The sequence below is a fragment of the Hemitrygon akajei genome, chromosome 7 (assembly GCF_048418815.1).
Source record: "Hemitrygon akajei chromosome 7, sHemAka1.3, whole genome shotgun sequence".
Taxonomy (NCBI): Eukaryota; Metazoa; Chordata; class Chondrichthyes; order Myliobatiformes; family Dasyatidae; genus Hemitrygon; species Hemitrygon akajei.
Genome location: NC_133130.1, coordinates 98,972,393 through 98,999,754, shown reverse-complemented (window position 1 = coordinate 98,999,754; position 27,362 = coordinate 98,972,393). Strand labels below are relative to the sequence as shown.

Here is a 27,362-nt window from a genome sequence, read left to right as displayed (position 1 = left end):
AAGGTTCCCCTTATTCCCACTCTTTGCCTCCTGCCGATCAGCCACTGCTTTATCCATGCTAGTATCTTTCCTGTAATACCATGGGCTCATAGCAGCCTCGTGTGGCACCTTGTGAAAGACCTTCTGAAAATCCAAGTACACATCAACCGATTTTCCTTTGTCTATGCTGCTTGTTATTTCTTCAAAGAATTCTAAAAGATTTGTCAGGCAAGATTTTTCCTTGAGGAAACCATTGTTGACGTACAGCCTATTTTATCATGTTCCTGCAAGAACTCTGACACCGCATTCTTAATAATCGATTCCAACATCTTTCCAGCTGCTGAGATCAGACTAACTGGCCTATAATTTCCTTTCTTCTGCCTCTCTCCGTTCTTGAAGAGTGGAGTGGCATATGTAACTTTCCAGTCTCCGGAACCATTCCAGAATCTAGTGATTCTTGAAAGATTATTACTAATGCATCCACAGTCTCTTCAGATACTTCTTTCAGTACTCTGAGGAGTGCACATTCTGGACTAGATGACTTACCTATCTTTAAACCTTTCAGTTTCTCAAGAACCTTCTCTCTACTTTACACACTTCATGACCCCTAACATCTGAAGCTTCCACCATACTGCTGCAAAATACTTATACAGTTCATCCGCCATTTCACTTTCCCCCATTACTGCCTCTCCAGCATCATTTTCCAGCAGTCCAATATCCACTCTCACCTCTCTTTTACGCTTTATGTATCTGAAGAAACCTTTGGTATCTCATTAATATTATTGGCTAGCTTACTTTCGTATTCCATCCTTACCTTCTTAATGACTTTTTATTTGCCTTCTATTGTTTTAAAAGCTTCCCAATCCTCTAACTTCCCACTAATCTTTGCTCTATATTATGTCCTCTTGTCTTTTATGTTGGCTTTGACTTCTCTTGTTAGCCATGGTAGTGTCATCTTTCCTTTAGAATACTTCTTCCTCTTTGGGATGTATATACAGATAGTCCCCAAGTTACGAACGTCCAACTTACGGACAGCTCGTACTTATGAACCGAGGAAGGAGAATGCCGTCTGCTATTTTAAGTCAGATTGTGACACCATCCGCCATTTTAAGTCCTTGCCATTGACACTGTGTTGAGTGTTTAACTTTGTATTTGGCTTTAAATTTTCTGAGTAAGATTCACCCTGAACCCACCCCCCCCCCCCCCCCGTTCCGGTCGGCTGATGGCGCAGTGAGATCAGCACCGGGCTGGAGAATGGAGGTTCCCAAGTTCGATCCAGTGACAGACCGCTCCCGTGCCGGGTTGATGTCGATCCAGTGACTCCCATACCATCCGTGCCGGGTTAATGTTGAGCTCGCAACTCAACCTCGTAAAAAAAAAACTGCCACCTCCAGTTTAAATTCCCACGCGGAATATTGTGGAGGATCGAATACCCAAACACAGCACAGCCCCCACTTGTCCCATTTAACCTGTCTAGTGCAGTGGTCCTTAGGACCCAGCAGACCTCGGGAGCCGGCAGAGGTCGGGACCCGCCACCCGCAGTGTTTCTGTTCTGTTGACAAGAAGCAATCGCAATTGAAAATAAAGTGGAAATAATAAAGTGTTTGGAAAGAGGTGAAACGCCATTGGTCATTGGAAAATCGTTAGGCTACAGTCGGTCAACGATCGGAACAATTTTAAAGGATAACGGATAAAGTGAGAATAATGGAGCATGTGAAAGGCCCTGCCCCAATGAAAACTACAATTATTACTAAGCAACACAGTGGTTTAATTATTGGAATACATACATTTCTTAAGTGTTTTATATGCATAGAAAGGTAAAATATATACCATATACTAAGACAAACGTTTGACTAACTGATGTTAAATAATACCGGATGTACTTGTTCCAACTTACGTACAAATCTGACTTAAAGACGGACTCAGGAACAGAACTCGTACGTAACCCAGGGACTGCCTGTATCCTCTGCCTTCCGAATTACTTCCAGAAATTCCAGCCATTGCTGCCCTGCCATCATCCCTGCCAGTGTTCTTTTCCAATCAATTCTGATCAACTCCTCTCTCATGTCTCTGTAATTCCCTTCACTCCATTGTAATATTGATACATCTGACTTTAGCTTCTCTTTCTCAAATTTCAGGGTAAATACAACCATGTTACAATCACTGGCCCCTAATGGTTCTTTTACCTTAAGCTCTCAAATCAATTCTGGTTCATTGCACAACACCCAATCCAGAATAGCTGATCCCCTAGTGGGCTCAACAATGAGCTACTCTAAAAAGTCACCTTGTAGGCACTCTAGAAATCCAGCGCCAACCTGATTTTCCCGATCTACCTACATATTGAAATCCCCTATTACTATTGCGACATTGGCCTTTTGGCATGCATTTTCTATCTCCCATCATAATTTGTAGGCCACATCTGTAGTACTATTTGGGGGTCTGAATACAACTCCCATCAGGATCTTTTTACCCTAGCAGTTCCTTAGCTCTATCCACAATGATTCAACACCTTCTGACCCTATGACACCACTTTTTAATGATTTGATATGATTTTTCACCAGCAGAGCAACGCTGCCCCCTCTGCCTTCCTGCCTGCCCTATCAATACAATGTGAATCCTTGGACAGTAAGCTTCCAGCTATGATTTTTCAGCCATGGTTCAGTGATGTCTACAACATCATACCTGCCGATCTGCAACTGTGTGTGTGTGTGTGTGTGTGTGTGTGCTGCAAGTTCATCTACCTTATTCTGTATGTAAGACTGTAAGACATAGGACAGAATTAATCCATTCATCTCATTGACTGCCATTTAATCATGCCTGATTTATTTTCCCTCTCAACCCTATTTTCCTGCCTTTTCCCATAACCTCTGATACCCTTACTAATTAAGTATCTATAAACCTCCACTTTAAATATACCCAGTGACTTGCTATGTTAATCTATGAATACAGTCCATCATTCATCAATAACTCCATTGGCATGATAATTGCAAGGTAAACTTAGCTGGTAGGTGGGAAACCATATTTACCTTGATGAAGCCTCCCTATAAGCCTATACGTTGTGTAAGTTGCTCCATCGACAACCCTTGCAATCCGCAGCCTGTAATTTTCCTTTGGGAGTTGTGCTTTAGAACTGTGTTTTTGTGGTATCATGAAGGATTCTGTGAACTGGACTCTCAAGAATGCAAGTATGGGCATTGTTGGAGTGGACTTCAGGCCAGACAACCAAACCAATGTTTAGCCGATATAAGTTCCGACCCAGATTAAAAAGATTAAGGCATTGAGGCCAAGGGCAGGTTTTGAACCGGTGTTCAGCTCACTACTGCATGTCAGCCAGGATCCCCACCTGAGCCTGTCAAGTCAGTGCTGAACTGACTCTGAAGTTGTGGCCTGCAGACCACGGGCTCCCAGACCTGCTGTGCTCACCTCAGCATTGAACTGGCTTTGTGGCTGTGGACTCGCCTTCGAGAACTCTGCAGTCCACGTTCTGTGTGTTATTTTTTTACTGTTTCTAATGTTTGCGCGACTTGTTCTTTTGTCACACAGAGAATGTTTGATGGTCTTTGTTGTGTGAGATTTTTCGTGAATTCTTTTGTGTTTCTTCGTTTTGTGGCTGCCTGCAAGAAAATGAATCTCAAGGTTGTATATGGTATCAGTATTTTAATAATAAATTTACTTTGATAGCAGTGTGGACCTGATCTAACCCCCATTGTCCTGTTGTATTCTCACCCGTGTGTGCCTCATCTTACTGCATCCATCAGGTCGTGTTCTCAAGGATACTAGTCTGCCAGTTACACTCTCATCAGCACTCCCATCTTCCTGGTAACCCTGGGAAGCTCCATCTCTGCTTCCATGAGTTTCTGATGCTTCTGGTGGTTTCTACTATCGATTATCAGAGTGGTTAATTCAATAAAAGCAGTACCATTTCTACTGTCTTCTGTTAAAACTCTTACAGTGGAAAGATTAGGCCCAATTTCTCTTATCCACCAAGTCTTCACAAGCACATCTCTCCCCTCCATGTTGAACTCCATCGTGCATGAGGAGCTAATGGACTTCATTGTCACCACAAACAATTTTATCCCAAAAGCATCTAACCTCTTTGAGCTTCCTCTGGCTTCCTCTTACCCCTGGGCTCAAACATCTGAGCCCCAACCCCTGCTGTTTCAACCCTGTGCTATCCTCCAATTTCCCTTCTTGGCCCCGATGCTAATAAAGAGCCTTGTCCTTAAAGTGTTTTTTAAACCTTGCCTCATTAACCAACATTTCAATTACCTGTTAGAATATTCAAGTGGCTCAGTGTCAAATTTTGTTCATTAATATTCTGGTGAAATATTTGTGAAAAAAACTGTAATGTAAATATCAGTTTTAAAAAAGTAAATGCTGGAAATGGTCAAATTGAACAATTCTGATGCATGGTCTCAACCCAAAATGTCAACCATCCATTTTCCACAGCAGATGCTGCCTGACCTGCTGAGTTCTTTAATTGTGATATAAAGCTGGAAATGTTAGCCATCTCCTAACAGATCCTGCCTACTGAGTATGCCCAGTATTTTCTGCATTAGGCCAATATTTTCACTATTTAGCTCTTGTAATATAGTCTAGACATTTTTGTTTCTATATTTTTATAACCTTCTTTGCTGTTACTTACATTCAGTAATATTATTGGCTGAGTCTAAGGTGCCCAAATGATTCCTCACCTTTTTCTTCATATGCAGGGTATTGGAGAATGCAGTTGGATCACATCTGTGCACATCTGCGCAGTTATGCACATAACAACACTGAATTTCGAGCTCTTATTGGAGAACCTCAAATGGGAAAAGTAAGTAAACAAAAGCTCTGGACAGTTCCAGGGAAGTTGAATCAATGGTTAAACAAAAGTCTTCAAACTTACTTTAAGACACTGCTTTCCCACAATTGTAAACCCTGCAAGGGGTTTCCTAAAAGAGACCAGGCATTCTGCCATCAAAGAGTCCTAAAATGAGGTGTCAAACAGTAGCACCCAAAACACCACGTAATAATGGAGCCAAGTAGTCTCAAAAACATCAGTATTTCAATCCAAGTTGTTGACTGTCCATTTCCCGGATTCTGCCTGACCCACTGTGTTCCTCCAGTAGTTTGATTTTTAGATCAGATGTGTAGTCCCTGCCACATCTAGTTATGGGCGGTGAGAGCGATTAAACAAGGCCATCCCCATTCGTCTTTGTTGTCAGGACCCAGCAAGATAGTGCTAGACACCAGGCTGAAATGGCCACGACTGTGTTCAGCCAGAGGTGAGGTGGCAAGTGGCTGATCCAGTTCGCTTCACGTAATGGCAATAAACGGCTGAGACCGTGGGTACAGCAAACAGGTACACTGCAGAGCCAGCAGCACAGTTACTACACTGGCACATTCTCCCCACAAACACCAAGAGAAATAAAACCGATTAATTATTGCCCGATCCGTGCAGTCATAACCGTCCACAGTGATATAAGGTGCCATTAGCAGTGCTGTCAAGTGGCAAGCACGCCATCCATGCAGATCAGTTCATCACATCAGTGTATTGAGGTAGCTTTTATTTTTATTATTTATCAGTTGATTTGTGGTAATGTCACTTTGTGTAAGTTCTACGTACTGTGGTGTACACCTTGGTCCGGAGGACATAGTTTTGTTTGGTGGTATACATGTACACAATTGAATGACAATACACTTGAACTTGTACAAGGGAAGGTCAATACAGAATGCAGACTAAACTGTTCGTTTACAGAAAAATTGCAGAGCAGGTAGAAAATAAAGGGGAAGGTCATGATGGGGTAGATTGAGATCAAGAATCCTTTATCATTTACTAATCATATAACATCAGGACTGAAGCTGTCCTCCAGCCTGATGGAACGTGCTTTCAGGCTTGTACCCTCTGCCAGAAGGGGGAGAGCAAAAGCGAGAATGTTCAGGGTGGGTGGGTGGCTGCTTTACAGAGCGAGAGGAAAGTGTAGACAGAGGCTACACTTGACATTCAATGGCATTACCATGACCTAGATGCCCACCATCAACATCCTGGGTTTCTGCACTGACCAGACCTATCCCATTAAAATCTTTGGTCAGAGGCTGGGTGTCCAGCAGTGACCAACTTACCTCCTGAAACCTTAAGATCTTTTCATCATCCACAAGTCAGGAATTTGATGTGGTACTCTGCCCTTCTCGGGATGAGTGCAGCTCAAACCGCTCTCAGGGCGCTGTTTATCCACTTGTGCCAGTACTGTCGTTCAGTAAGATCTTTCACCTCAGTGCCACTTTCCTATCCTGAACTAACCCCATATCCCTATGCCCCTTAATATCAAAGTTAGTATTACATCTTCCTTTTGCTCGCCTTCTCTTACCTCCTGAGGGCACTTTATGACTGACTCATCTCACAGTCGAGTGCACTGTGGCCATCGCTTACAGAAGGCTTTCATTGCCACTGTGCCCCCATCACAACCCTTGCTTTCTGGGGGGTCAGCATAATCTGAGTTGTGAACTCAAATGTATTGAGTCAGAGTGACTTAATAATTTGTAAGACCATATAATCAAATACAAAGGAGCAAACTTAGGTCATTTGACGTATCAAGTCTGAAGTGCCATTTCATCATGGCTGATTATCCCTCTCAACCCTGTTCTCCTGCCTTCTCCCCATGACCTTTGATGCCATTACTAATCAAGCAACTAGCAACCTCCACTTTAAATATACTCAGTGACTTGGGCTCCACAGCTATCTGTGGCAATGAATTCCTCAGATTCACCACCCTCTGGCTAAAGAAATACATCCTCATCTCTATTTTAAAGGGGCATCCTTGTATTCTTGGGCTGTGTCCCCCCCACCCCCCGGTCCTAGACTCCCCCTCTATCGGAAACATCCTCTCCACATCCACTTCATCTGTTCGATAGGTTTCAATGAGATTCCCCTCTCCCCCCCCCCACCCATCGTTCTTTTAAACTCGGGCATGTACAGGCCCAGAGCTATCAAATGGTCCTCGTACAATAATCCTTTCATACTTGTGAACTTTCTCTGGACACTCTCCAATGCCAGCACACCCTTTCTTAGAAAAGATACCCAAAACTGCTCATGATATTCCAAGAAGGATGAAATCGGAGTGCTTTGAGAATGGTATTGCAATTACCATAGAGCCCAAATCCGCTGCATTAATTGAAGTGTTTGAGACACTTCACAAGAGTGTTTCCAGGTAGAAATTGATGCTGTGACAGAAGGAAGATATCAAGGCATGTTGAAGTAGATTGTATGATAGGTTTAAAAACTGGAGAGGGATTTTCAGAGCAAAGGTCTGAAAGTACAGCCCCCGTGGTGGGAAAGGGAAGTTGAAAAGGCAGCTAAGGGAGCTTTGGAATCACTGAGTTTCCCGAATAAGGTAATGCCTTTCAGAGCACTGGACTCTGCTGATCCTGCCACAAGGTTCTCAGACTCCTGCTAGTCTCAGTACCATTCACATTGGGGCAGGTCATAAACAAATTAAGGAACTCAGCAGGTCAGGCAGCATCTATGGAGAGGAATAAACAGTCGACATTTTGGGCCGTGACCCTTCATCAGGACTCTTTCTCATAGATGCTGCCTGACCTGCTGAGTTCCTCCAGAATTTTGTGTGTGTTGCTCTGGATTTCCTTGTGTTATAACCAGCTTTAAGGAACCCCTTCAATGTTGACAGCAACAGTCCCATTATTCAGTTTGTATCAATCCCGGGAGATCTTGCTGGAGAAGGGAAGGGAATGGCTCATATGGTCTTTTTCACAACACTCTGCTTCTTTGTATAATCCTGTAAGAACTTTTGGATTTGAAGTGTAGACACCGTTAAGTAGCAAATACAAAAGCAGTGTGATAATGAGAATATTGACGCTGTTGGTCAAGGTAAAAATATTGGCCAGAACATTGTGCAGATCTTCCCTTTGTTTCTTCATTGTGGGAGAACAGATGGAGCTGTGGTAGAAAGTGGCATCTTAAAAAGTACTCACCCTATCTACTGGGAACATTGGCCTGAACTTGAAATCTAAGTTATGAGATTTAGAGGCCAACTGAGCTACAGCTACTGTCTGCATATGGATCAGTAAACAAGATGCTGGAGGAACTTAGTGTGCTAGGGAAATAGTTGGCATTTCAGGTTGCAACCCTTCACCTAGGCTGAAGGATAGAGGGGGAGTCAGCTAGTATAAAGAGGAGAGGGGAAGGGGTGGAACATGCAATAGCTGGATTCAGGTGAGGAAGGGTGATAGGCAGATGGAGGAGGAAGGTGTAGAAATAATGAAAAAGCAAAGGTCTACGATGATAGTAGATCAGACAGCATGAAATCTGCTCCCCCACCCCGGTCCCTTTTCTTTCCTGATCAACCAAATTCCTCCTACAGCTACCTCAGCCCCCACCACCCCATTTGTTTACCTTCTGAAGGAGAATCCCAAGTGATTCTACAGATATATTAAGAGCAAAAGTATCACAAAGATCAAAATCGGTCCTCTTGAAGATCAGCATGGTCACCTATGCATGGAGCTGGAAGAGATGAGGGAAATCTTAAATGGATATTAGGATCTGTATTTATTCGGGAGATGGACACTGAGTACGTAGAAGTGAGGCAAAACAGTGAGATCAATTACCATATGTGGATTGCAGAAAAGGACGCACTTGCTGTCTTTAAGCAAATTGGTATCCCCAGGGCCTGACAAAGTGTTCCCTTGGATTTTGTAGGAGGGTATTGTAAGAATTGCAGAAGCCCCGGCAGAGGTATTTAAAACACCCTTAGCCAAAGGTGAAGTGCTGGAGGATTAGAGGATAGCTAATATTGTTATATTGTTCAAGAAAGGCCCTTAAGAATAAACTGGGAAATTATAAATCAGTGAGCCTGACGCCAGTAGTGGGTAAATTATTTGAAGGTATTCTGAGGGACCAGATATAAGTGTTTGGATAGACGGGGTCTGATAAGGAATAGTCAACATGGTTTTGTGTGTGGGAGATGGTGTCTAGCCAATCTTACAGTTTTACTCGGAGGTGGTCAGGAAAGTTATTGAAGGCAAGGCAGTTAATGTTGTCTACATGGAGGGCTTTGACAAGGTCTCACATGAGAAGTTGGTCAAGAAGTTTTAGTCACTTGACATTCAGGATGAGGTAGTAAATTAGATGTAACATTAGCTTCACAGGAGAAGCCAGAGAGTGATTGTAGTTGCTTGCCTCTCTGACTGGAGGCCTGTGACTAGTGGTGTGCCCCAGGGATCAATGCAGGGTCCATTGATTGTCATCTATATCAATGATTTTGATAATAATGTGGTGAACTAGATCAGATTGGGGGTGTACTGGACAACCAGGAAGACTATCAGAGCTTTCATGGGTTTGGAACCAGCTGGAAGAATGGGCTGGAAGATGGCAAATGGAATTGAAGTGTGAGGTGTTTCACTTTGGGAGGGTAAATCAGGGTAGGAATTACACAGTGAACAGTAGGGCACTGAGGAGCGTGGTAGGACAGAGCCATCTGGAAATACAGGTCTATAGTTTCTTGAAAGTGGGTTCACAGATAGATAGGGTCTTACAGAGAGCTTTTGGAAGATAGGCCTTCATAAATCAGGACATTGAATACAGGAGTTAGAATGTAATGTTGAAGTTGTACAAGATGTTGGTGAAGCCAAATTTGGAGTATTGTGGTCACCAACCTCCAGAAAAGAGTACAGATAAAGTTTACAAGGATGTTGTTGGGATTTGAGGACCCGACAACACAGGGAAAGGTTGAACAGGTTAGGACTTTATTTCCTGGAGCTCAGGAGAATGAGGGGAGATTTGATAGAAGCGTTGGGCACGGCCTGTTTCTGTGCTGTAATTGTTATAGAAGTATATATAATTGTAAGGGTAAAGGCAAGCAGGCTTTTCCCACAGAGGTTGGATGAGTCTACAACTAGAGGCCATGAGTTAAGGGTGAAAGGTGAAATGTTTAAGGGGGTGAGAGTGTGGAACAAGCTGCCAGCGGAAGTGGTGCATGCGGAGTCGATTACAACATTTAATAGAAGTTTGAACAGGTACGTGGATGGGAGGGATATGGAGGGCTGTGCTCCATGTGTGGGTCGATGAGACAAGATAGAGGCCTGTTTCGGTGCTGCAGTGCCCTATGACCCTTCTGCCTACACCAGCTTCCTTATTTGATTCCATGCAACACCTCCTCTCCCCTCCTGTGGTTTGTTTGCTCCAGATTCTAGTATCTGTGCTCTCCTGTGTCCATGTCTGCATGGTTTTCATTTAAAGAACAATTATATGGCATTAATTGTGATCTTCTCTGTGTCCTGGCAGATCATATCAGCTACAGTCCATGAAGATGGTTATGAGCTCAGCCTCCAGCTTAACTTTGTCCTTGCAGGAAATAAGGTCAGTTCGGATAGGGAGGGAATAGTTAGATTATCCTACAGTAGGTTAGAATGTCCGTTCAACATCACGGGCTGAAGTACCGGTACTGTGCTGTAATATTAGTTCTATTTTTTATATTCTATATTCTGAGTTCTGTGAACCTGCAAAGGGACTTAGACAGATTAGGAGAATGGGCAAAAAAGTAGCAGATGGAATACAGTGTCGGGAAATGTTGCTCATGCACTTTGGTAGAATTAATAAAAGTGTAAACTATTTTTCATATGTTAAGAAAATTCAGAAATCAGAAGTGCAAGGGGACTTGGGAGTCCTCATGCAGGATTTTCTAAAGATTAACTTGAAGGTTGGGCCGGTGGTAAGAAAGGCAAATGCAATGTTAGCATTTGTTGTAAGTGGAATAGAATATAAAAGCAAGGATATAATGCTGAGACTTAGTAAGGCATTGGGCAGACCACATTTGGGAGTATTATTCTAAGAAAGGATGCGCTGACATTGGAGAGGGTCTAGAGGGGGTTCATGAGAATGATCCCAGGAATGAAAGGCTTATCATATCAGGATCATTTAATGTCTCTGAGCTTGTATTTACTGGATTTCATTGAAACCTATTGAATATTGAAAGGCCTAGATAGAGTAAATGTGGAGAAGATGTTTCCTATAGTGGATGAGTCTTGGACCAGAGAGCAAAGCTGCAGAATACAAGGACATCCCTTTTGAACAGAGATGAGAAAGAATTTCTTTAGCTAGAGGGTGGTGAATCTATGGAATTCGTAGCCACAGATGGCTGTGGAGGCCAAGTCATTAAAGTGGAGATTGATAGGTTCTTAGTCAGGGCTCAAAGGCTATGAGGAGAAGGCAGGAAAACAGGGTTGAGAAGGACAATAAATTAGCCATGATGGAATGGCAGAGCAGACTTGATCAGCCTAATGGCCTAATTCTGCTTTTTTGTATTTCTTATGGTGTCTTAAGCTCTTTGACAAGGTTCCACATGGTGAGTTGGTCAAGAAGGTTAGTGTGCATGGGATGCAGGGTGGACGCAGGGTGGACAAGTTGGACGCAAAATTGTCTTGTTCTTGGGTTGCGTAGGGTGAAGAAGGTGGCCTAGGGTTGCAACAGTTTCAGATGAAAGTGTAAGCGAATACCAGATGGAATTCAACTTGGGTAATTGCAAAGTGATGCATTTTGGGAAGTTAAACCAGGACAGGACATACACAGTGAGTGGCAGGGCTGTAGGAAGTGTTATGGAACATGAAACTTGGGTATAAGTAGTGGTGAAGAAGGTGCACAGTATGTTTGCCATCATTAGCCTAGGTATTGAGTGTTAAAATTGGGATGTCATATTACAATTGTACAAGTCATTTGTTAGGCTGCATTTGGATTATCATGTGCACTTCTAGTAACCACAGTACTGAGTGGATGTGATTACATTAGAGAGGGTACAGAAAAGATTCACAGTAGTGTTACCAAGACGAGAGGGGTTGAGTAATGGACATTTGATAGGCTGGGACTTTTTTCCCTGGAATAGAGGAAGAAAGGATATGCTGACATTGGAGAGGGTTCAAAGGAGGGTCACGATAATGATTCCAGGGTTGAAAGGCTTGTCATATGAGGAGTGTTTGATGGCTCTGGGCCTCTATTCATTGGAATTCAGAAGAATGAGGGAAACCTCATTGAAACCTGTCTTATGTTGAAGGGCTTCAATAGAGTGGATGTACAGAGGATGTATCCAATGTTTGGAGAGTCTAATACCAGAGGACGCAGCCTCAGATTAGAGGCATGTCCTTTTAGAACGGAGATGAGGAGGAATTCATTTAGCCATAGAGAGGTAAATCTGGAATTCATTGCTACAGGCAGTTTTGAAGGGCAAGTCATTGGGTTTATTTAAAGCAGGGATGGATAGATTCTTGATTAGTCAGGGCATGAGAGGATATGGGGAGAAAGCAGGAGATTGGAGCTGAGAGGGAAAATGGATCGGCCATGATGAAATGAAGGAGCAGACCCTGGGCTAAATGGCCTAGTTCTGCTCATATATCTTATGGTCTTGTGAGTGATTTATGGAAGTTTATAAAATAATGAGAGGCAGAGATAGAGAAGATAATCACAGTCTTTTTACCAGGGCAGGGGAGTCCAAAACTAGAGGTCATAGGTTTAAGGCAAGAGGGAAAAGCTTTACAGGGGATCAGAGAGTGGAATTAGTTGATAAAGACAGGTACGTGGATGGCAAGGGTTTAGAAGGATATAGGCCAAATGCAGGCAAATAGGTCGAGCTTGGATAAACATTTTGGTCAACGTGGACCATTTGGAAGCTCTGTGACTATATAGATAAAATGCTGAAAATAATTTATGGATCAGGAGGGGAAGTGGTCCAGTTGCCATTCCTCCTTAGTGGGATTTGAACTCATTGGTTCTACAGGGATATATTTTCTGTTTCAAGAACACTGAATGTTAAGTCATATTACTCACGCACTGTGTATCACTAGAGCTGCAAATTAACTCATGCTTTGGGAAATACTAAAGCATGAAATGTTTTCACAGTCTGACACCAAGAATGTACTATGAAGCCCTGAGGAGGTCCATATTCGACAAAGCAGTTAGTGAACCTAAAGTTATTCAAAGCTTACTGTGATATTAGTGCTTTCCTTCCATGCTTTTTGTGGTTTTTTTTCTTCCTCCAACAGAACCTACTAACTAGAAACTCGGCAAAGATTTCAGAGAGCAACTACCTCAGCAGCGTAACTGAGGGGAGAGACCTGCTGTACGGCAGTCTGACTAGTCTGGGTAAATTTCCCCATTTCACAGTGTTCTGTCGGCTGGAGCAAATGAGAGGATGGTATTCAGAGGACAAAATTTCAGCAAGTAAAACCAGTGTGACATCACCTTGTTGGTATTTTGCTGTGAAAGGTATCAGTGGGAGGAGTGAGCTGGGTTGATGCCTGGTTGCAAAGTATGAACTGTTTCAGTCCAGAAACAAGTACCACCTGAACTAGTCTCAGAACTGAAGCTGCAGAATTCCTCAACTATGAAGGCACTAGTGTACATTTCACCTGTATCCTCTAATGCAGATTTATTGGAATAGAGCAACTGATAATTTGGAAAGCTCATTAGAATTGATGAACTAGCTCACTCTATTTTTATGCCTTTGCATTAGCTGTGCATGATTTATGTACTTGTTACTCTACTGTCCTTTTCTGCCACTCTTGGCAAGGAGTTTGTACGTTCTCTCTGTAACTTCATAGGTTTCCTCCCACATCCCAAAGACACACAGGCTAGTAGGTTCAGTGGTCACATGGGTGTATTTGGGCGGTATGCACTCGATGGGGCGGAAAGGCCTGTTACTGTGCTGTATCTCTAACTAGAAAAAAGAATATTATCACGTTTACTGGTAGTGCTCACTCGAATCTAGTAATGGTCCTTGCAATATCCACCTCTGAGCAACAGAATATACTGTGTATCTTAATGTCACTTGTGGCCTTGGATATACCAGTTGATGTTCCTCAGTCTAATTAATTACCATAAATGATGATAAACTTATATCTGTGTATAGTTCTCTGGGGAAAATCATATGCCACATCCCACCATATAGACTTTCCAGTTACCCTGTCTTGCCTAGAAATTGGCATTAAATGTACATGTTTGTATGTTGTTTTGTATGTAAACATTGGATCACTCAGGTTTATTATCAGCTCAGTTAATGAACATGAGGAGACAGGATCTGTCACTTTAGCTTGGCATACCTGACATTTCCAGCAGTCTAAAACTGGGTTGGTCCCGTATTGCTTTACCCTACATTTGCATTTTAAAGTTCCCAAATGAACCAGGCAGATGGTAGTTCAACAGCAGGGGAAAGCTTTGTGCTTCGGAGGTTTTACTAATGTGAATCAAATGAAATCTTTGAATCATTTCTCAGTTTTCACAAGAGACACGCAAAAATTAACATGGATAACTCTAATTTCTGCTGAGGAACTGCCTGTGTTCAAAGTTCTAGGTGTAAATGGCCCTGTTGTTACCTCTCTGTGTAATGTTCCTGTTTCCAGGTAGTGAGCATCAGTCAGATGGAGCAGACACCTACAAGAAGCCGAAAAAATCGCGGAGGAAAAAAGAAGTGTTGGTGAAAGAAGACAGGCTGCCAGTCAGTATCTTTCATAGTAACTGTTATGTACTGTTTAGTAGTGACACTTGGGATCCCTTTAGATTATGTAATGAGATGTATCAGAGTTCTGTGCTCATGAGAGGAAGTCCTGATGAGCAAAGACTGGGCAAACAAACCAGGGAGGCTCTTCAGCACCTCTCCCTGCAAACCACTAAACACTGTTTTCAAATCCTTCCTTAGATTCCTGTTACTCCATTTATGTACAAATATATTTTATGGTTTTGTTTCCCAATAACCCAAATCTTGAATTAAAGAACGGGTCAGATTTGTCAGACACATTAGTTCAGGAGTCTCTCAGACCAGTCAGCCACTCCACGTGGCTTCCAGCGGAACTACCAGCAGCCTAGGCCCAGTTCCGAGATCCTGCCCACTTCAGTGGCTATGATAGAGCTTTATGGCAGAAAGCAAAGTTATACTTTTTGAATACTTTACATCAATTTGATATTTTAAATAATTTAGGGTGCCATGAACTATGCTGTAGATCTAGAACCTAGGAATTGAGCAGAGCTTTGCTGGCTGCCAGAGCTGTCCATGGCTTTCAGGGCTGGATCTCAGCCAACACTGCTGGGCTCCGGGTATCGTCTGTGTTCCCAATCCTGCTCTCTGTAAATCTTGTGCTATCAATCTGTAGCAGGTTCCTGTGCAGCCATTGATGCAGACTGTAACATTGTGGGCCTTGCCACAATATCCATGGATAGAGAGGTGGAGAGAATAAAGTTCTAAGAGTTTGTACAACAGTTTCCCCAACTGCAAAGAAATTGCCAGGCACCTGTTAAACAGCTTCTCTTTAAGCTCTGTTAATGACCTAAAACATTACACTGCACAGAACTTGCTCCGTGCAGTGAATTTAGTCACGGCCTAAAAACACACTTGAAGGGTCTCGACCTAAAACATTGACTGTCCATCTCCCTGCTGCCTGACCCAGATTTCCTCCAGCAGTTTGATTTTTGATCCTGAGTACACATTGTGCAGAAAAACTTGCAGAGGCCTTCCCTGTGCGGTCTCCTGATACCGTGCATGGCAATGATTCCACAGAGAGTGTACTGTGCAGTGAATGGGGTGGGCAGAAATGATGTGAGGCTGAGCTTTGAGTATCTCGTTGAGTGGGAGATTATTATGGGTTGAAAAGAGACAACCTGCTGGAGGATTCAGCGGGTTCAGCAGCACCTGTGGGGACAAAGGAACAGTCAACATTTTTGGGTGGGGCAAGAGTGGACTGTAGAAACTGAGGGGAACTGTGGAGCAGGGGATAGCTCAGCTGGAGAAATGATTGGACCTGGATTACTCAAAGTATCCACCTGGAGATTTCTGACTGCTGCCAGTTGTCCAGAAAGGGTCAGACTCTTTACACAATCACAGAGCACATCTTTGCTTGAACTGGCCTAAGGGAACAGCAGCGTTCCACACCAGATTGTGTCAAAATTAATGCTGAATGCCTTGTTACCTTAATGGCGCCCAACAAACGCCTAAAGGATCCACACTGTAGTTCCATTAGTGCACAGCCAGTGCATTAAATAGCCACTGGGATTTAATCATTTAATTACACAAGATGGTGTAACATGCATGTTAGGCTTTCCATTGAATTTGCTGCTGAAACTCTGGTATTTCCCCCACGTGATTTAATCATATTTCTCTGCAGACAAACCAAAGACCTGTATTTTAGGAATCCACCTTATCATTACTGCAATTTTTTTTAAAATCCAGATCAGGCCGTTTCTGTGCACTGGGTCAGAAGCAGGCATCTCCAGTATATATTGTTTGAATTTCAGATTTCCAGCATTTGTTTTTCATTTGTCCAGCTGGTTAATTCCATGGAGCAGATGGTGGAGATGGTACAGGTGTCCCAACTTCCAACATCTGCTATCCTCCTACACACTCTGCTTTCTGCTTCCCTCCACAACTGGGGCAACAATAAAACTCAAATAATTTTTAAAAAGAAGGAAAAAAAGCCAGATTTTCTCCTAGCCCGTTTCTTGGCCCAGTCCTGACTGTTTCTACTGACCCAGACCCTGCATTGAATGGTCTCACACCAGACTCCCCACAACCAAAGTCAAGCTCTTGCCTCGTTCTTAGTCACTCTTGCTCACAGTGCTTTGAGTACAAGTTAATGACAGCCACGGTGGAGCTGGGATCTTTGCTGAGATTCGGCCATCAGCAGGCAGACAATACAGTAAGCTCAGCTGATGCATATTTCATTGCAGTGGTGACTCCACTGAAGTTGCACATACTGTAGGCCAGGTCAGAGCATCTGGGAAGGTTTCCTTTGTTGTTGTTAATTAACTAATTAGATTATTACAATTATTACACTCTGCCAGTTTAATTACCATCTGTACAGCAAATGCATTTTTCTAATTAACTGATTTCAAATTCGTACTGCTTCATTATTAGACTGGGCCTCTGAATTAGTATAACTCTCCAACTCTGATCACTTTCAAAGACTTGACAACTCATTCTCAGTATTATTTATTTATATTTGCAGTTTGTCTTTTGCATTTTGGTTGTTTTCAGTCTTTGGAGTGTTCAGTACTGTTTCACTGATTCTACTGTATTTCTTTATTCTGTAACTGTCCATATGAAAATTAATCTCAAAGTAGTATATGGTGACATATAATGTATTATTGATAGAAATTTGCTTTGAACTTTTTGGAGCCTGTCCTATTCTGACGAACTATTTCTTCCCACTGAAGCTGCTTGTCTTGCTGAGTGCTGCCAGTGTTCTGTTTTTGCTCTGGATTGACTAGCTCAGTCATAAACAAAGGTATCACACACACGAGGGAGGCACATCAGTTCTGCCCCGCCTGGACTGCTTGCTACCCACACACTGCACTGCACTCTCTTCCTGCAGACAGAAGACCAGCAGCTGCTGAAGGAAGTGGGACCTACTGGCCTGGGAAGGATCTCAGAAGTACAGCAGTTACTCGATGAAGTAAGTTAGACGTTGTGGTATCATTCGACTCACAGGAGTGGATTGATCTATGTCTAAGTTAGGATAACTGGCCTAAGAATTAGTGATCTTCTTCATTGAAGCAATTGAAATGATTTGGAAAGCATTCCTAAAAGTGTGATATAACCAGATATGTAGGTATGTCAATTTGCTCCTGGTGTAGATGGGATGAAGGAGAAAGGGAGAAAGGAGCATGGATGGGGGGGTGGGGTTGAGTAAAGAGAGGTTACACTGAAATAACTAGCAAAACAGAATAGAGGGCTGGTGTGGACTCATTGCACAGAACTGACAAGTTGGAAGTAAAGATGACTGGACTGGAAAAATGGGAGGTTGCTACTTTTGGGGAAAGGGAGTAGGACAGATCTTTCAGAGTCTGTATGGTACAGTACACAGACACACACACAACTGAACACCACTCTCTTTGCGATTTTTGCTCATTTCTTTCTCAATTCCTGCTAAAACATTGTTTACATTTACATCATTTATTATATTGAATTTGCCCTTTACTGTGCCTATTGTCTTGTTTATTAGTTATTGTACTGTCTTGCACTGTTTTGTGCACTTTATGTAGTCCCGTGTAGGTCTGAAGTCTCATGTAGTTTTGTGTTGTTTCACAGAGTCAGGTATAGTTTTGTGTTGTTTCATGTAGCACCATGGTCCTGCAGGAATGTTGTTTCATTTTTACTGTGTACTGTACCAGCAGTTATGTTTGAAATGACAATAAAAAGCGACTTGACTTGAGTCTATAAAACCATAGTATGTGTGCTCTTTTTCAGCCCTAAAGGGGACGTAACTTTAAGGTGTTTGAAGTATGGGGGGGGGATATCATTAAACAGAATAATGGGTGTGTGGAATGTGCTTTGTGCTGCTAGGGGTGATGGTAGAGACAGATGCATTAAGGACATTTAACAGACTAGTAGATAGACATGGATGAAAGCAAAATGAGGGAGGGAAGAGTAGGTTAAAAGCCGAAGGGCCTGTACTGTGCTATACTGTTCTATGATTTAACGTGAACGTTGTGCTGTCTGTACTTGTGACTGTTGCAGGGAGCAGATCCAAACTGCAGCAATAGTGATGAAAGGCCAGTGTTAACCATGGCTGTTCTGAACCAATATCATGAGGTGATACCGGTTCTGGTGCAAAAGGGAGCAGATATTAACCAGCAGTCTGGCCGGTAAGGAGGAACATGTGCATCATTTTCTTGCTGACCTGTGTTTCTGAAGGGTCAAATTGACCTGGGACAGTGGTACCTACAAGAAAACAACAATTACCCACCAAGATAGAATGACATTCTGGCATTGCTCTGGGTTGTAACAACACTTCCTATAATGACATACATGTGTTTATTCCAGCTGTCTAATAAAACCAAGCTCCAGATGATATCCTTTAGTTTAAAAACTCATGCATCTATAGTTCCATTGTTCAACACAATTTAAAAGTCCATTTTGAAGTATTCCAAATGGATCTTTAATCTTAGTGTCAGCAACAGAAATGCTATTGTTAATTGACAGTGGATTGGTGACTAGAAAGCTGGCAGTTCACTAAGTCACAGGCTTATCTCCCAGTGAGATTTGAGTTCCTGAACCTCAGTTAGGTACTCAGGATCAGGCTCTGGGTGAGAACAACTGGCACACTGACAACAGCAAACATAATTTTTTGCTGCAAGAGACCAGAGTCCTATTTTGCCGAAGGTGAAGGGCATGGGGGAGAGGGGAATGAAGGGCAGGGGTCTAACCGCACTTATGGCCCTTGCTGTTGATGCAGAGCAGTTTTGGGTTTCCCAGCTGATCATCATCTCCTTCAGGTTAACATTATAGATTTGGTCCAAATCACATCATCAGAGTCATTTCCACATATTTAAAGGTCCTGATTGTCACGGTGAGCAGATTGGATCAGAAAAGCCAGTAGCCCAATCCAGCATTACTGACTTTCTGGGAGGAGGTCAAGGCTATTGCATTAGGATCGTGGATTATAGGAGTTCCTAAATTGTGCCGTATTGTTAAAAGGTTGGATTTATGAAATATCCAACCCAACACAACCTTGTCAGTGCTAAATATCCCTTCAGCCTTTCTCAAATGTATATAGCTTCCACTTAAATGTACCTCTGTCTATCCTCATAATTAAAGAGTAGCTCTATTTGAAACATGTACATTGAAACATACAGCGAAATGCTTCATTTTGCATCAGATAAGCGAGGAATATGCTTGTGTCGACATGCTTCTGCCATTCACTACTCACGAACCTTAATCATACGACTTTGGAATAAGGAAGGGAACTGGAGCACCTGGAGATCACGCACAGTCACTAGGAGAACGTACATACAGACAGCGGCAGGAACTAAATCATGATTGGTGATCCCTGGCACTATTAAGTGATGCGCTAACCAGCTCGCTTAATTACTTCGCATGGCAGCAAATTCCATTTTCTAACCACTCAATAATTCTCTTTTAATTTTGTGATTTTGTTTTATATTTTTCATGTTCACCTTATTAAACCTGTTTGAAATGTACAAAGATCACAGGTACACTTCTCTGAAGAGAACTGGTCCCTGTGGGAAATGAAGCAATCAGGAAGGAATCTTAGGGAACCATAATTTTTACTTCAATGAATAGATAAATTTGTAGACAATTAAGGTCCTGTCCAGCTTGTATATAAAAACACAGGCCAAGTCCCACATCCTGCTATGGTGATCATAGGTAGAAATGTTACAAAGTTGGCTATCTTAGGAGACTGCCACACTCTATTTCATCACTTTACCTCATCCACCTATCCACTTCCCCACCCACCCAATTTTCCCCTCACCTGTCACCTACCACCCCCTCCCCCTACCTTTTTATTCTGGCTTCTTCACCCTTCTTTTCCAGTCCTGAAGGATCTCAGCCCAAAACGTCAACTATTTATTCTTCTCCTTAGATGCTGCTTGACCTGCTGAGTATTTTGTGTCTGTTGCTTTGGATTTGCAGCAGCTGCAGGATCTCCTGTGCCTAGATAGTTCATCAATTCAAACTAATCCAATAAATGTTAAAATCTGTCCTTTTCAAATACAGCTTGAACAATACGGCCCTCCACGAGGCTGCAGGAATGGGAGCCCAGGGAGTGAAATGTGCAGCTGTTTTACTTGGGTAGGTATTCGTTTTTTTACAGTAACCATCTTCTAATGACAAACCTGTAGGAAATAATGGCAGTTGTGGATGCGTCTTTCAAGTGGCCTTGTCTTATAAAGTTCTACGACAGTATACATGGGGCTGGGGGGGTGGAGCTCCAACTCGACAATATATACATTATTCTAAATGACCACAGCTTCAGTCACATCTTGTGCTAGGCAGACAGCCTTTAACTCAGCAGCATTGTCCTTGGTGGAAGAAGCAAGAGTGAAAATGATAATGTCAGGCAAATTCATTGTCCGGGTAACGTCTGGCTTCTTCCCCTCCCCTCCACCCCTTCCTCTCCAGTCTAGATGAAGGTCTCAGCCGAAAACATCAGCTCTTTGCTCCTCTCCACACATGCTGCCTTACCTGCCGAGTTCCTCTGTCATTTTGTGTGTGTTGCACTGGATTTCCAGCATCTGCACAGTTTCTTATGTTTATGATTTGCTACCCAAAATTAAAACATGCTGCCAATTCAGACTAATGAATTTTTTTTAAATTCCTAACAGCTGTAATGCAAATATAAAGAAGAAAAATAGTAAAGGTTTAACAGCATACGACTTGGCTGTTAAGACTGGCAGTGACAAACTAACATCGCTGTTTGCTGCAAAAATGGGACAGGGCATGTTAGACAAGTTTACCAAGACCAAACATGTAAGCCTGGATGTCTTCTAATGATCTCCTCAAGATGCAAATACATTCAGCACTCAAGGCTTCTGAAGCATAATCTGCAATTTTCAAGCAGATTCTCATTTGAGAATGCTAGCTGTGTATTTATGAAAGTTCTTGTTGCATATCTCGGAAGACTGTATTCTTTTCCATTCTGAAACAAGCTGTTGGTATAGCTTTAGTTTATGTCAAAGCCTTTGGTTTCCACTTTCAATCATGTAATAACAAGAGTGAACTGGCAAGTGGCTTGAGGAAATTTAAATGTAAATCCATGGATTGCACTACTTTATTCTCTTCTGGCAATTTATGATGTGGAATTGACCCAAATCAATGTGGTTTAATTAAAAATCAAAACTATTTACTGAGTTTGTTTCTTTGTATAGAAGTGTTTTCAAAAATAAAAATACAATAATAATTTGCAATGAATGATCCACCTCCCTACAAAATACATGCAAAATTTAGCAGCTGCCAGAGAATACTAAATTGCCCTAAAATTACTGTCAATCACAGAAGTTTGGTCAGATTGACAGAATAACCAGCAGCAGAGACAGGGGTGCTTAAAGGGTTCCTCACTTCTGAAACATTTGTGGGTGCAGAGAAGGTTCACAAGAAAGATCCCAGGAACAAAAATGTTACTGTGGCCTGTAGTCACTAGAGTTTAAAAGAATGAGGGGCAATCTCATTGAAACCTATCGAATATTGAAAGGCCTAGGTAGATTGAACATAGAGAAGCTATTTCCTATAGTGGGAGAATTTAGGACCAGAGGGCAGTCTGAGAATACAAGGAGATCCCTTCAGAATAGAGATGACGAGAAATTTCTTCACCCATTGAGTGGTAAATCTGTGAAATTCATTACCAAAGATGTCTACGGAGGCCAAGTCACAGGGTGCATTTAAAGTGGAGGTTGATAGGTTTTTAATTTGCAAGAGCATCGAAGAATACAGGGAAAAGGCAGGAGAATGGGATTGAGATATATCATAAATCAGCCATGATGGAATGGCCCAATTCTGTTTCTTTGTCTTAATAGTCTTAACAACACCAAATGTTACCGGACAATGCAGATCAAGAAGCATTCCAATGCTTTCCCTCACATCCCTCATGAAAGAAAATACAAATGTTCCTTTATTCTTCCCTTTATTGGTTCTGCCGAGGGCTGACAGCACCACATCATTCTACCCAGGTTTAATGGCAATGGTCCCTCGCTGCTGCCAGGTCTGAGGTTTGCTGTCTTCTTTAAACAGGGATGGCCTTTTAAAACAATATTTTTTAATACATATTCTAAAAACTTAACAGTAATTAGATTATTTCTCCTACTTAATTGTCTAAGTTTTGCAAATTAACATCAACATGGGGTATTTTAGGCAGTGATCCTTCAAATCACATGATCTTCTCAATCCTGTCCATTTTTTTTGCATTTCTGAATTCCAAGAGATTACCTCCGCAATCTGAGGAGAAATGCATGCTTACACTCCTTACTATCCAAGGGGTGATACTTGTCATAGAAATCCAAGATGTATTCCTCAGCCTTGAATCCAAACTTCTGGTACAGCAGCATGGCAGAGTTACTGGCTGAGACATGTAGAGTTACATCCTTCCCCATGCAGGTCTGTAAAACAGAAGGTTAGAGAGCACAGATAACTGGAATCCACATTCACCTATAGAATCACAGAGGCTGATTAATATGAGATAAACTAATGACAGAGGGGATTTTTACAGATGCTGCTGCTATCAACCATAGGTAATAAAGCTTACAGAGAAAATACAGTCCATACTCTTCAGCACAACCTTCCTTACAGTTCATGTGGGCCAAAAGGGGAATCCCACCAGGAATACATCTTGTCTGGAAAAGCACTGCATGTGATTCCAGAATAAGACCGCTAGTGGCGGGGGAACCTTCACCTGTAACACAGTGTACTCAGAGATGAGGTGCCCAGAAGGCAGGTTTGGGTTTGAGGGAGTGTAGTCCTTATACCTGTTTAGTGCAAATGTGTGCTGTTTTAATTCACTACATAAAGCATCATATATTAAAGAAATCTGGTTTTGCAAGGCCATTGCATTTTAGGCCTTTCTGATTAAATGACAGATCCTACACCTCAGGGAGTGAGTGGGAAAGGGGGGGGGGGTTTATCTCAGCAACACAAGCCACAATAAATGTTCAAAGTGGAATAACAGTCTACCTGAATGAGGTGATAAATCATGAAAGTTGCAATCCCAGCTCTCCTCCACTCCGGGTGGACCAGCAGGAAGGAAATATAAGCCTGGTTGTATTTCACATCAGGAACCATGAAGCCAAAACCAATGATAACTTTTTTGTAGAGAACAACAACACTGAAATCTGGGTACTGCAAGCACTCTGACATGTCAATGCCTGTGTGGGTTACAAAAGATGGTGTAAGTACACAATTAGAAACCACTCCAAGTTGCTCAGAGAATAAGATAGAAAACATCATCCTCATTTTGTTCAAAAATGGTTGAACTTTTTAAAAAATCTGATTCATCACAATTAGAAGTCGGTCAGGATTTTAACCACAGTGTTAAATAATTAAAGAATACCAAAATGTTTTTGGATATGAGAAAGTTTTGTCTATAATACTGAATGGTGTGAAAAACGCTTTGACTTAACAACCTGTGATGACATAATTTACAACTTTTATCACATTAAAATGCTTCTGTGGGCTTGCAGCAACCCCATCCCCCACCTTTATAATATCCTGCAGTCCTATCACAGTCAGAATCCAGCACTCGTCCAGTGCTAGACTCTAAGAGCGTCTTCATTTTCTTTGGATGAGATAGTACAAGGGGCAGGTCCATGATAGCAGGTTGGGTTCAAGAGAGAGGCGGAGCAAGGAGGGAGAGAAGAGAGGGTGGAGGGGCAGACAGGGCATGATACAAGCTGTCAGGAAAGATTTACAACAACACTGGGACAGACTCTCTCAATCTCCTCATTCTCTCCCATCTCTTTCTGTGGTGCCCAGATCAAATGACAAATGAAGGCTACTACTGTAACACAAGGCATAGAGGTTGCCTCCATTCCCATGGTTTGTCTTGGGAAGGGGGAGGGTTTGTTTCAGTTTCAAGTCAATGCACCAGTTCCAAAGTGAATTGTGGAAGCTACTATGAAACTAATTTTTTTTCTTAAACACGTTCAGAGTGCTTGATTGATTGTGGAATTTGTTGCCACAGATGGCTGTGGATCCCAAGTCACTGGGTCTATTTAAGGCAGAGGTTGATAGATTCTTTAAGGCATGAGGGAATATGGGGAGAAGGCAGGAGATTGGGACTGAGAGGGAAAATGGATAAGCCATGATGAAATAGCAGAAGACTGGATGGGCCAAATGGCCTGATTCTAGTCCTATACTTTATGGGCTTATTAAGGAAAGTGGACATTAATTTTAAGAAATGACTTAAACACTCAACCATTTTGACAAAAGGTCATCAACCCAAAATACTACATCCATTTCTTTCTTCCTAAATGCTGCCTGGCCTGCTGAATGTTTCCTTTTACACAAAGTACACTGCAGATGCTGTGGTGAAATAAACACGTACAAACAAGCCGGATGATTCAGCAGGTCAGGCAGCATCCGTTGAGAGGAGCAGTCAACGTTTCGGGCCGAGACCCTTCGTCAGAACTGAAGGAGGGGGCAGGGGCCCATAAGGAAGGTGGGGAGGAGGGTGGAATAGGGCCCCTGCCCCCTCCTTCTTTAGTCCTGACGAAGGGTCTCGGCCCAAAACGTTGACTGCCGGACCTGCTGAGTTCATCCAGCTTGTTTGTACATGTTTGTTTCCTTTTACTGTTTGTTGTTATTCCATTTCCAGCATCCTCAATACAGTGTCTTTAGTATTCACCTCCGTGTGGAAGTTTTCATGCTTGTCTACTGAGGCCATATGGGTGGAGCTGAGAAACAGGAAAGGTATGACAACATTAATGGGGTTGTATTATAGACAACCCAACAGTCAGCGAGAATTGGAGGAGTAAATCTGCAGAGAGATAACAGACAACTGCAGGAGACAGAAAGTTGTGATTGTAGGGGATTTTAATTTTCCACACATTGATTGGGACTCCCATACTGTTAAAGGTCTAGATGGGTTAGAGTTTGTGAAATGTGTTCAGGAAAGTTTTCTAAATCAATATATAGATGTACCAACTAGGGAGGATGCAATATTAGATCTCCTGTTAGGAAATGAGTTAGGGCAGGTGACAGAAGTGTGTGTAGGGGAACACTTTGGTTCCAGTGATCATAATGTCATTAGTTTCAACTTGATCATGGATAAAGATATATCTGGTCCTCGGGTTGAAGTTCTAAACTGGAAAAAGGCCAAATTTGAAGAAATGAGAAAGCGTAGATTGGGACAGGTTGTTCTCTGGCAGGGATGTGATTGGTAAGTGGGAGGCCTTCAAAGGAAAAATTTTGAGAGTGCAGAGTTTGTATGTTCCGGTCAGGGTTAAAGGCAAAATGAAAAAGAATAAGGAACCTTGGTTCTTGTGGGATACTGGAACTCTGATGAAGAAGAAGAGAGATGTAGATAGATAGATAGATACTTTATTCATCCCCATGGGGAAATTCAACTTTTTTCCAATGTCCCATACACTTGTTGTAGCAAAACTAATTACATACAATACTTAACTCAGTAAAGAATATGATATGCATCTAAATCACTATCTCAAAAAGCATTAATAATAGCTTTTAAAAAGTTCTTAAGTCCTGGCGGTAGAATTGTAAAGCCTAATGGCATTGGGGAGTATTGACCTCTTCATCCTGTCTGAGGAGCATTGCATCGATAGTAACCTGTCGCTGAAACTGCTTCTTTGTCTCTGGATGGTGCTATGTAGAGGATGTTCAGAGTTATCCATAATTGACCGTAGCCTACTCAGCGCCCTTCGCTCAGCTACCGATGTTAAACTCTCCAGTACTTTGCCCACGACAGAGTATAACATGTATAGGCAACAGAGATGAAATAAGATGCTTGAGGAGTATAAAAAGAGTAAGAAAATACTTAAAGAAATCAGGAGGGCTAAAAGAAGACATGAGGTTGCTTTGGCAGTCAGGGTGAAGGATAATCCTAAGAGCTTCTACAGGTATGTTAAGAGCAAAAGGATAGTAAGGGATAAAATTGGTCCTCTTGAAGATCAGAGTGGTTGGCTATGTATGGAACCAAAAGAAATGGGAAAGATATTAAATAGGTTTTTTGCATCTGTACTTACTGAGAAAACTGGAATGGAGTCTATGGAAACAAGGCAAACAAGTAGGGAGGTCATGGAACTTATACAGATTAAAGAGGAGGAGGTGCTTGCTGTCTTGAGGCAACTCAGAGTAGATAAATCCCCAGGACCTGACAGGGTATTCCCTCTGAACTTGAAGGAGACTAGTGTTGAAATTGCAGGGGCCCTGGCAGAAATATTTGAAATGTTGATATCCACGGGTCAGGTGCCGGAGGATTGGAGGATAGCTCATGTAGTTCCGTTGTTTAAAAAAGGCTCAAAAAGTAAGCCGGGAAATTATAGGCCAGTAAGTTTGACATCGGTAGTAGGTAAATTATACTAAGAGATAGGATCTACAAGTATTTGGATAGACAGGGACTTATTAGAAAAAGTCAGCATGGCTTTGTGCGTGGTAGATCATGTTTAACCAATCTATTAGAGTTATTGGAGGAAGTTACCAGGAAAGTGGATGAAGGGAAGGCAGTGGATGTTGTATACATGGACTTCAGAAAGGCCTTTGACAAGGTCCCACATGGAAGGTTAGTTAGGAAGATTCAGTCGCTAGGTATACATGGAGCGGTAGTAAATTGGATTAGACATTGGCTTAATGGAAGAAGCCAGAGAGTGGTAGTGGAGGAATGCTACTCTGAGTGGAGGCCTGTGACTAGTGGTGTGCCACAGGGATCAGTGCTGGGTCCATTGTTATTTGTCATCTATATCAATGATCTGGATGATAATGTGGCAAATTGGATCAGCAAATTTGCCGATGATACAAAGATTGGAGGTGTAGTGGACAGTGAGGAAGGTTTTCAAAGTTTGCAAAGGGATTTGAACCAGTTGGAGGAACAGGCTGAAAAATGGCAGATGGAGTTTAATGTGGACAAGTGTGAGGTATTGCACTTCGGAAGGTCAAACCAAGGTAGAA

General features: G+C 42.3%; 2 protein-coding genes across 6 annotated transcripts in view; one reads left to right on the top strand and one right to left on the bottom strand.

The window, feature by feature from the left end:
* dzank1 (double zinc ribbon and ankyrin repeat domains 1) overlaps nucleotides 1-21,593 on the top strand; it is a 137,343-nt gene extending 115,750 nt beyond the window's left edge. The window contains exons 13-21 of one of the 4 annotated variants that reach the window (XM_073051554.1): nucleotides 4,692-4,795; nucleotides 10,259-10,333; nucleotides 12,863-12,917; nucleotides 13,006-13,105; nucleotides 14,362-14,456; nucleotides 17,323-17,403; nucleotides 18,468-18,595; nucleotides 20,469-20,543; nucleotides 21,077-21,593. In XM_073051554.1, the coding sequence (XP_072907655.1) occupies nucleotides 4,692-4,795; nucleotides 10,259-10,333; nucleotides 12,863-12,917; nucleotides 13,006-13,105; nucleotides 14,362-14,456; nucleotides 17,323-17,403; nucleotides 18,468-18,595; nucleotides 20,469-20,543; nucleotides 21,077-21,242 (879 nt within the window). In that variant the 3' untranslated portion in view covers nucleotides 21,243-21,593. The other 3 variants (XM_073051552.1, XM_073051553.1, XM_073051555.1) reach the window with 3 other exon arrangements.
* A 531-nt stretch (nucleotides 21,594-22,124) lies between these two features.
* kat14 (lysine acetyltransferase 14) overlaps nucleotides 22,125-27,362 on the bottom strand; it is a 44,089-nt gene continuing 38,851 nt past the window's right edge. For both annotated transcript variants that reach the window (XM_073051556.1, XM_073051557.1), the window contains exons 9-10: nucleotides 23,415-23,605; nucleotides 22,125-22,843 (exon numbers count right to left, since the gene is read on the bottom strand). In XM_073051556.1, coding sequence (XP_072907657.1) covers nucleotides 22,670-22,843; nucleotides 23,415-23,605 — 365 coding nt within the window. In that variant the 3' untranslated portion in view covers nucleotides 22,125-22,669. The remainder of the gene's footprint in view (nucleotides 22,844-23,414; nucleotides 23,606-27,362) is intronic.